This window comes from Excalfactoria chinensis, chromosome 2 (genome assembly GCF_039878825.1).
Source record: "Excalfactoria chinensis isolate bCotChi1 chromosome 2, bCotChi1.hap2, whole genome shotgun sequence".
Classification (NCBI taxonomy): Eukaryota; Metazoa; Chordata; class Aves; order Galliformes; family Phasianidae; genus Excalfactoria; species Excalfactoria chinensis.
In genome coordinates this window covers 19,155,485-19,165,790 of record NC_092826.1, presented here as the reverse complement: position 1 = coordinate 19,165,790, position 10,306 = coordinate 19,155,485, and the positions used below count along the sequence as shown (strand labels likewise).

General features: G+C 45.0%; 1 protein-coding gene across 41 annotated transcripts in view; it reads left to right on the top strand.

The window, feature by feature from the left end:
* Positions 1–809: 809 nt before the first annotated feature.
* The window catches only part of RIMS2 (regulating synaptic membrane exocytosis 2), a 425,424-nt gene continuing 415,927 nt past the window's right edge, over positions 810–10,306 (top strand). For 26 of the 41 annotated variants that reach the window (XM_072327933.1, XM_072327917.1, XM_072327915.1 and 23 more), the window contains exon 1: positions 902–1,109. In XM_072327933.1, coding sequence (XP_072184034.1) covers positions 940–1,109 — 170 coding nt within the window. In that variant the 5' untranslated portion in view covers positions 902–939. Of the gene's footprint in view, positions 1,110–10,306 lie in introns of all 41 variants that reach the window. The other 15 variants (XM_072327906.1, XM_072327921.1, XM_072327930.1 and 12 more) reach the window with 1 other exon arrangement.

The window sequence follows — 10,306 nt, the reverse complement described above, 5'->3', positions numbered from 1 at the left end:
CTTCCCACTTCGCCCATCCCTCGTCCAGGCAGCATCCGTAGGGGGAGCGGCGGCGGCGGCCATACACCGCCCGCCCGCCCTTGTCCCTCCTTCCCTGTTGACCGCTGGGCTCAGTCCTCTCAGCGCGGCGACTCCTCCTTGTCCTTCCTCGCGTGATTTTTATTACGTCTTTTTATTTATTTATTTTTTGTACTTATTTAAATAAAGAAGCGCCAGCAGCACCTCCCGCCGGTCCCCGCCGCTCAGCTCCGCTAGGGGCGGCAGCCAGCCCCGTGCCCCGAGCCGGGAGGAGGCGCCGCGCTGTTCAGGTGGGGGCGGTGGCGCCGGGGCGATGCGGAGCCCCCTCCCGTGACTCCGGCCGTCCGCCATGCGATGGGTTAGGCGGCCTCCCTCCCGCAGCCGGCAGGGCAGTAGCCAAGCGGGGCGGCGGCAGGAAGCGGCTCGGCTCGGCCGTGGAGCGGCGGCGGGAGGCGGCCCCCTCCATGGACGGCGGCGAGGAACGATGAGCCGCGGCCGGCGGCCGGGACCGGCGCTCGCCCGTAGGGGCTCTCCCCGCTGCGCGCCCCGGGGCGTCGCGGCTCCGCTCTCCCCCTCCGCCCCCCGCTCCGTCCCCCCCGTCCCTGCTCGGCGCTCGAGGTAATCCCGCTCGCCCCTAAAGCGCGGCGCTCCGGGGCTCATCCCGCTCTCTCCTCCCCTCCCCGGCCCTTCCCCTTCCCGCTCCCCGCCGCTCGCCCCCGTGGCCCCGCCGCCCCCGGGGAGCCGGCGGCCGGGCGGGTGGCTGCGAGGTCGGGGCTTCGGGCACCCCGCCCCTCGCCGCGAGGCTGCCGGCTGCTGACGGGCTATTGATTTGTATGTGCTTCGCCCCGCGCCGGCCGCTCCCGCCGCTGCCGCCGGAGCCAGGAGAGCGCTTCCCGTAGCGGCGCGGAGCTCTCACCAAACATGTCGGCTCCCGCCGGGCCCCGGGGCGGCCCTGCGCCTCCTCAGCCGTTGCCGGCGAGTCAGCCCGAGATGCCCGACCTCAGCCACCTCACGGAGGAAGAGCGGAAAATCATCTTGGCCGTCATGGACCGCCAGAAGAAGGAAGAGGAGAAGGAGCAATCCGTGCTCAAGTAAGGGCGGGCGCGTCCCTTCCCCGGCCCTCTGGGGCGGCGCGGCCGGGCGGGATGGGGGAGCGGAGCGGGGTGGCGGGGCCGGGAAGGGCTGGCTCTCGCCGCTCGGGCGGCGGTGGGGCGCGGCCGGGGCCGGCGCGGAGCCCGGGGCCCGAGGCTCGCCGCTCGTCTCGGCGGGTCGGGCGGCGGCCGAGGCTCCGCTAGCCCCGGCGCCGGCGGGGGGGCACGGCGCCCAACATGGCCGCACAGGTGCCGTCCTCACCCGGCGCGTGCCGCCGGCTGGAAGGAGGGAGTCGGGCCGAGGAGGCGCTCGGCGGCAGCGGGCTCCGTGCGGGGGCCCGGCGGACTGCGGGCGGGCGGGCGGCGGCAGTGCCCCGCGCCGGCGGGACCGCCGGGGCCTAGGCTCCGGCAGCCTCGCCGGGTGGGTTTGCCACAGCCGCCATCTTCCTCCGACAACGTGTCTGCCGCCCGCCCCCGCCCCGCTGCTCTTTCCAAGCGGGAGCCCGGGGCCGAGCTTCAGCACCGGGAGCTGTCCGGCGGCGCCGCCCCTGCGGGCCCGGGGCTCGTCCTGCGGGGCGGCTGCGGGCCGAGGGCGGCCCCGCCGAGCGGTGCCGAGCTCCGCCGGCTCAGCGTGAGGACTCCGGGAGCTGTCCTCTCGCCGTGGTGCTGACCCGTGCCTGCTTGAAAAGGAGAGATTTGCTCCTTTCGTGGGTACTGCTCTTAGCAACGCAGCGAGGCTGTAGCACCGAGAGCCTCTTTTCTTGCCAAACCCCAGCAAGTTAAAGCAGTGAATCAGTATTGTGTCGCGGGCATGTCAGCTCCAGCTGGCCCTCTGAGCTCGGTGTCTGGAAGCTGCCCCAAAGCCTGTTTCCAAGGTTCACTGCTTTTTTATCATCCTATCGAAAACTTACACTGAAGTTATCGCTTACATGGCAGCTATGGAGCTGTGAGGTGATCTAAATTGTTTAAGTCTGTTTCAAGAGATGTTTTTATTGGGTGTACATCTCAAAGAATGACAGCATAATGTGAGCACTGGAAATAAAGTGCCATACTTAGTTTTATAACTAAATACCTTTCAGCCTAATGCTGTTCGATTGACTAGGTATTGTGACACTCGTTTTAAAACAAGTTGCATTCTTCGTATTTCTAAATGGTATCGTGTACCAAAATAAATGCACGTCTGTCTAAAATCTCTGCACTCCTAGAATCATTAACCAAGAAGGAAATGGAAAAATATTCAAGTTGCAATTCAAATATATGATACTAGACTTACAGAAAGCTCCTGGCAACTTTTGTGGTAACTTCAGTATCTACGATCTTAATGTGATACTAGGATCACATGAACTCTTCAGCTTGCAAATGAAAAATAAACTGTTTAGAATCTTGGAAGCAGACAATCAACAAAAGAAAGGGCTTCATCACAGTCTAAAGACAAACTCAAAACTTTAGGTGGGGCTTAGGCTCTCATTAAAGTTTCCTCTTGATTTCTATGTGAGCAGTGAGGGAAGTGGCTTAAAGGTTATACAGAAAGGATAGCCTGAAACAGGCTCTTGCAAAAATGCTGTTCTCAGTGGAATTTGTATAGGTGGCCTGTAATATTTCATAGGATACTGAGAAGTGATCTGGTGTCAGACGAATAAGTTATCAGTTTCGTTTTTCTTAAGTGGCTCCTTGGTCCATCAGATGCATGTTTAGTCTGAAAGTGCCAACAGATTTATTAATCACAACCTTCCACCAGTCATACCAGAGTATGTTCTGCATTTTTAGGTGGGTATTACTGAGCTTAATTCTCTTGACATGTTTTCCTTCTGTCGAGAGAAGAGAAAGAAGAAGAAAGGAAAAAAAAAACAAAACAGCACCCATGTATTTAGATGAATGGGCTACTGTTATTGCATATAGATAAATATAGATCTAAATCCTGCAGTCTTTGTTCAAGTGTAATTCTCCTCGAAGGCGAGCTCCTTTTGAAGTGGAAGGTATTTTTGTCTGACTAAGCAATAAAATTGTGTCATTTCATTCCATGGAGAAATTTAGGAGGATAAAAAAAGATGATTGAAACAAAAGTTGATACCTGGTGATCTTAGCACAATAACAGTTCAAGTATTGTAGAAAGGGACAAGGATGGGTCTTCGCTAAATTTCAGATAATTTATGGTGATTGAATATCAGCATGAATGGCTAGTCCCTGGGCTCTACTTCCTTTCTCTATTCTATTTCTATTTTGTGCTCTTCAAATTCTTATGCTGTGCCTATCACGGTGGTATTTGAGCATCTTCCAAAAGTGCATTAAGTAGTGTGACTCACATCTGTAATGTGGACTGTTTATTTTTTTCCTTGTGCTCCCTGGGGTAGATATGTGTGGATTTAAAATAGATACATATCTTCTCCTTATGCTTGCTTTACTCTTTTTGGAGAAAAGAAATGCAGATGGTATTGAGTTGTAATCTGTAGCAACTAATAGTGATAGGTCAGCATGAATTCCTGCCAGGATTTGCTGGAACATGATGGCATGTAAAACTGAAGCTTTCCAGATTTGCTCTTTCCTTTGGCCTGGTTTGCTATGTGAAATATGCCTTACTAAAGTTGTGCACTGTGCTCCTGTGGTGGAGCTTCCGTGTTTAAAGGAGAACAGGCAGCAAACTGCTGCTCTGACTGCCTGTCCTCTGAAACTGTTGGGATCCTTGGAGTGTGTTTTGAATGCTTTGTACTGGGAACGTGCCTTTTTGTACATATGTTGAACGTACTAACGTGCATAATGTTCAGAAAAGTAAACTGATGTCTGTATGCAGAGCGTTAAGTCCTTCTCTCATGTTACAGAAATACTTAAGTGTTTTCAATTCTGTATTCTGTGGGTATTTTAATTTCTTAGATATTGCATAAAATATAAAAACGTTACCCTTACATCATATGCATCCTTCCTCTCATAATTTCTAGTTTTGTGAGCATAAGCTTTCTAGCGGATTTTAGGTAACTCATTTTCTCTAAGCGAATTGCTTTATGAGATCCGTAGTCTGCCTTTTTACTTTTCGTTTGCGCTTGGTTTCTGTATCAAAGGACTCTCTAAAGAGGATGTACACAGAGAAAAAACACTAGTTTTTTTTTTTTTTTTTTCCTAGGTTGCTGACATTGCATGTAAAGATTTTGTTTCAGCCTGTATAGTTTGCATTTACAGCCATCTACTTGTAGGACCACAGGTTCTCAGCTCCTTTACCCAAGTATTCTAAAAGTAAGGTAATGTGCTCTGCTTGTATGCTGAGACTCACAGCTCTGAAATTCACACTTTTTGGCTTTCCAGGAGTATGGGCAGTTTGGCTCAGCAGAAGGCAAGTTTTCCCAATAGGAGTTTCATCATGAAATAAGTCAGCTTTTCATACATTTGCACGGTGTCACCTAAATTTACCATGAAGCTGTTATAGGCGATCTCTCATTGTTTGTTCAGGTGACCAGAATCAACTGGGGGGTGCCATCATTTTTATCCAGGGAGAACGAATGGATGGAAGCATGGCAGGTCAGGTGGAGGAGACTCTTTGTTTCCCACTCCATCAGGTCCTCAGACCTTGGAGGGTGTGGTTGGCTGTGGCCTTGTGTGTACTCAGTTGCTGTGTCTGTGGTTTCACAGCCATGGTAATAAATGACTGAAATCAAACCTCTGACGAGGAGACTGCGAGGAGGCTGGGCTGTGTAGGCTCCTTTGTGGGGCAGGATATTGGGCTTGGGTGAAAGGGAAGCAATGGATTCATGGCTGAGTGTCCCAGCAGTGTAAATAGCTCACACAACCATTATAAATAATTATCCTGCTTTATGAGTAATCACCTCTGATTTACAACGCTTTCAAAGGATTCTATGTTTAGGATTTGGATTTGGGCCTGAAGGGATGACGGAGGAGTAGGTGGTAATTATTGTGGTGTTTGTTTTTTTTTCTTTCCTCCCCCCAACAAAGAGATCTGTATATGGGAAATTCTGAAGTTTGGTGGGTAATGCAGAAATATTTGCTTTTGGCCACATTGTAAACTAGGACTTCAGGCAATTGTAGTTGATTGAGGCATTGTCCCATAACTTAATGCTGAGTTTTGCCTAAATTCAGAGTACTGATCCGAGTAGGTTGTTACTACACCACTCGTTATTTTTCCCTTGTTTCTATTTACTATAAAGAAAAATATCAGAAGATCAGAATGACTTTAGTAATTTCATGCAGTTTATAGTATATATGCAGCAAGTGACAGTGGAAATTATAAGTGTAGGTACAGTTGTGAAAGTGAACAAATCTCAAAAGCTCCCTTTTGCTTCTTTTGCCTTCCCCTTTCCCTTCCTACAACCTCATTCTCTGTCCTCTCCCATTTGTTTTACTTTTTTTTTTTTTTTTTTTTTAATTTTCTCCCCTTTCTTTTATTTAACAAATTTGTACCACCTTTTTCGCCACTCAAAATTGCTGTTATTCCTTACTCATCTTCTTACCACATGATTAGACACTTTATACTGTAAGTAATACCTGTCAGGATGTTATGTCTTGTAACACTTTCTCTTAAAGAAGTTCCAGTTAGCATGCTCCGTGCCCTGTCTACAAAGAATAGCAGTGGTACTTCTGCCAGCGACTAAGCAGAATGTATTTGGAGATTAAACAGACAGGCAGTAACACTAATTACTGGGTTTGCTAATGTTAATGTTAAGTAAAATTTCAGAAGGCTGCAGTAGCACTGATGTTGTTCCAGTGTTCTAAAAGTGCAGGCAGGACAGGTTGGACATAGAGAGCCCTGATATCACGTGGGGTTGAAAAATAGAAAAGCTGATACAGGATTTAGTTAATGAGGAACTCAAAAAAGAGACAGTTAACACCAGCTGGTACGTGCTTTTTGAAAAGTGTATCTTGTGAAATAAATCTGCTTTTCCACTTCTTTGAAGCTGAAATACAATACTTCACTTTGCACATTAAAGGCAAGAATGTAGGCTATGCTTCAAGGTATGAGGACTGTCTCCTAGTAAGTGGTGACTGGGTGAAATTCAGTGGTCTCTGGAAACTGGGTTAGGGGGCTGGATGTTCTGTTCTGGGTTTTGTCTGCATATGTCTGTGAACTAGATAGCATCTAAATAACTGAGAATGTCAAACAATTGATTTTTCCATTGAAACAATAGCTTCATTAGTGTGTGTATTTTAAGTACAAACGGCATCAAGGAGACTCTACAACTAAGGCTTATAACTTGAAATAAAGTGTATTTTTACTCTGCCAACTGAGCTTTAAAATACTTGATGCATATTCAAAGTTCTATAACAGAAAGGAAAGAGTAGTGCAATGATTTGAACATTGAAATTCAATCCAGTGGAACCACTCATGTGAGATTAGCCACGTGCACAAATGTTCATTTTTTATTTTTATCTGTAAGGTAAACCTGAGAGTCTTGGGAATTTTTGAAGTGAATGTCTCCTCTCATCCTGCTTTTCTGACTTCCTTAAAGCTTTACAACCTGTGGAGTCAGAAGGCTATGAACGTTTCTGTGTATACTGGTCTCTGTTTTTCAAGCTCGTTTTCTAGCAAGAATTTTTTTGTTGCCTTCTTTCCTTTTTCCCCAGCATTTCTCTGATGGATATATATATATATATATATGGATATATATATATATATATATATATATATATATTTCCCCTTAGAAGATGAGGAACTTAAGAAGATAAAAAAAAAACAACACAAAAACAAACCAAAACAAAACCAAAAAGAAACAAAAAATCGATTAGTTATGATCTATTCTACACTTGCTTAACTGCTGCAGACATTATAACTTAACAACGAGTCTTGGGATGGGGAAAGTTTTTTGAGGAAGTCTAGAGCATGTAGGCTGTCATAATCATTTGTCGTGCTATTTCATGGTTAAGAGCTACAAGTTATCATAGATAACAAATATATTTTAAAAACGAGCATGGTGAGTCTTTTAAATTCAGTCTCATAAGTGAAAAGAATCCACTTAAAGACTGTTTAAAAATGGCATTCAAAACTAGTTATTCAGGCAAATTAACTGAAATACATTTAAGTTCAAATCAAACTATGTTGTTTTCTGCGCTGACTGAGTTTAGAGTATGTCTCTCTTGAAAGACTGCATGTTGTAATTGGAAGATCTGTTAGAACCTCAAATTATAACTGGCTGTTGAGGCTGTATTATAGTTCATTAAGAACAACAGTTTATATATAATCTGGTAGTGCTTTTTTAAGCTCAATAAACTCCAGCAACTGTCTCTCATGTTTCATTGAACTTCTGGTGATACAGTAAAATTGTTGGTTTTTCTACTTTGACTGATTCCTCATGTTTCCCCCCCACACCTCCACCAAGTTACTGTGTTGAAGCTGCAAAGGTATTATCAGTCAGGACCAGGATTGTAACAGGTAATGTAAGATCACGTGGGGGAATAGCAGTGTGTTTAAGAAGTTAATATCTTTGATTTTAGGAGTGAAGATTTCAAAGTAATTTATACTGTTCTCTGCTATTTTTGTTTGAAGGTAAAATGCAATTTTTTTATATCCTTTATTTCAAGTATTGGTTGACATCGCATTTCTCTGTCTAAACATTTTTGTTGGGTTATTTTAGTTGCATTTTGATAATCTGAAATCAAATTAATGCATTTTGATCGGGAGGAGTTTCAGATAGTCCACTTGACTTGGAGTTTTGAAGTTTTGATGAGAGCCTGAGGATTAACTTTGATGTAGACTTTAAGATGTTATTACAACCATACTGAGGTACCCTGTGTTTTAGCTGGAGTCAGCAAGAGCTGAGCTTGTGTTATGAAAAAATCCAACTGCTTCTACTTAGAAAATTCACAGAGAAAATCTTTAAACTTTAATTAAAACATAAATAAGTGATTTTCTTTTTACTGTCCTAATTGATTCTTTCTTCTTGTGTCTTACATGAATTTGCTTAAACACTTTCTCTGTTCAGTATCATTATATTTAAGGTGAGTGTTTTCCTATAGCAAATACTGCATTATAGTTGTACATCATAGAATCACAAGGTTGGAAAGCACCTACAAGATCTAGTCCAACCATCCTCCCATTACTGTAGCTACACAAACCACTAAACCATATCTTGGAGTTCCTTATCCAGACAGCTTGTGAACACTGCCAGGGACGGTGACTCCACCACCTCCCTGGGCAGCCATTCCAGCACCTGACCACTCTCTGAGAGAAAAAGTTCCTTCTTATGTCCAGTCTAAATTTCTTCTGGTACAACTTGTGGTCATTTCCTCGGGTCCTGTTTGTTGCTTGGGAGAAGATGTGCTGTCTCACAGGTTGTCCAGCATTACTCAATATTTGATATAGCAGGGCAGTTGGATTCTCTGTATTTGTGGGGGTAGCATTTCTTTAGAGTGGGTATTATCATAGAAATATCTTGACTTTTAAATGAAATGGTGAGTTACAATCACTTGTAGTTTTTGGAAAATGTTTTGCAAGCGTCTTCCAGATAACTTTTCAAAAATGAGAACTGTAGAGTGATAGTAAGAAATCTTTTTCCCTGGACTGTCCCTAACTCTTAATGTATGTATACATTTTTCTTTTTTCTTTATAGAAAAGGTGAGCAAGAAGTAATGCTTTTGTAAGGCTGTTTAAAACTCAAAAAAAACCCCAAAGACCAATAGAAAATAGGGCTAGTTGGAGCCTCACGTGGCTTCCCAGTTCATCCTTTGCCTACAGGTGTGACCAATTATAACAGAGCAATTCCTGACACTTATTTGTCTAATGTAGTTGTTCCCAGATGTGAGGGCACACCTGGCCAATGCAATAAATAGATTTAATGGCTGAAGCAGGAGAACATCACAAGAGTTATACAGAGTTCAAGCTGATTGGCTCTGCAAGAGCTGTGCTGCCTACACAGGAAAAGATGAGGAGTGGCCCAGACAGATCCTGATATGGATGAAGTTTTTTTGCAGGTGGCAGTTTATTGTTGAGAAGTATGGGAACAAAGAAACAACTGCTGACCAAACCAGGGATGGAGATTCCTGCATCTATCTGGGTAATTTCTTTTTTCTTAGCTACGTCATCTCCAGTGGAAATGCAGAACAGTCTGTTATTCTTTCCTGCAACCTTTAATATGTTTCACATGTGGGATTGTATCTCCTCTTTTAGGTGAGAATCTACTCCTTTCTGTAGTCTCAACAGGTCATATTTTATAGACTTTTGGCTGTTCTTGTTGCTGTTCTCAGTATTCCTTCTAATTGAACTTTTCTGAAATACAGTGTCCAGAATGAGACGCAGTATTGCAGGCAAGAGTTTTGAGACATTACAAGGGTAATGAGATATGTCCTGCATAGAACACTCACTTCCCTTGTACTGCCAATGTCATATATATCTGTTTTTTTTTGTCATGGTGTAGCAAGTTGACTCATGGTTTGCTTGGGATCCTTCAACTTACTCTTCTGCAGAGCTGTTCTTGAATGAATCACTGTTGTCTTTTGAAATTGATTATCCCAGCTACATGTAGAGTTAGTCTTCATCCCTGTTGGGCTGTGTTCTGTCAGTATCATATACCTCTTAGGATGTTTTATTAGAGCACTTTAATAAAATGTGTATACAGCCCATGGAGCAACAACTAGGATTTGCCTCTGGAGAATATCCTAATCATAGAATCATAGAATTATCCAGGTTGGAAAAGACCTTGAAGATCAAGTCCAACCACAGCCTAACCATAGTACCCTAACTCTAACAACCCTCTGCTAAATCATATCCCTGAGCACCACATCCAGATGGCTCTTATACACATCCAGATTCAACCACCTCCCTGGGGAGCCTATTCCAGTGCCCTTTCTGTAAAGAAGTGTTTCCTAACATCCAGCCTAAACTTGCCCTGGTGTAACTTGAGGCCATTTCCCCTCGTTCTGTCACTTGTCACCAGTGAGAAGAGACTTGCCCCACTCTCACTGTAAGCCCCTTTCAGGTACGGAAGAGGGCGATAAGGTCTCCCCTCAGCCTCCTTTTCCCCAGACTAATGACAAACTGTATAGACTTTCTCTTGCTTGTCCACACTTTCAAAGAATTGTAGAATCACGAAGGTTGGAGAAGGCCTCCAAGATCTTGCAGTCCAACCAACCATCTACCACCAATATTTCCCGACTAAACCATGTCCCTCAGTACAACGTCTAAATATTTCTTGAACACCTCCAGGGAATGGTGATTCAGTCACCTTCCTGGGCAGACTATTTCAGCAACTGACCACTCTTTT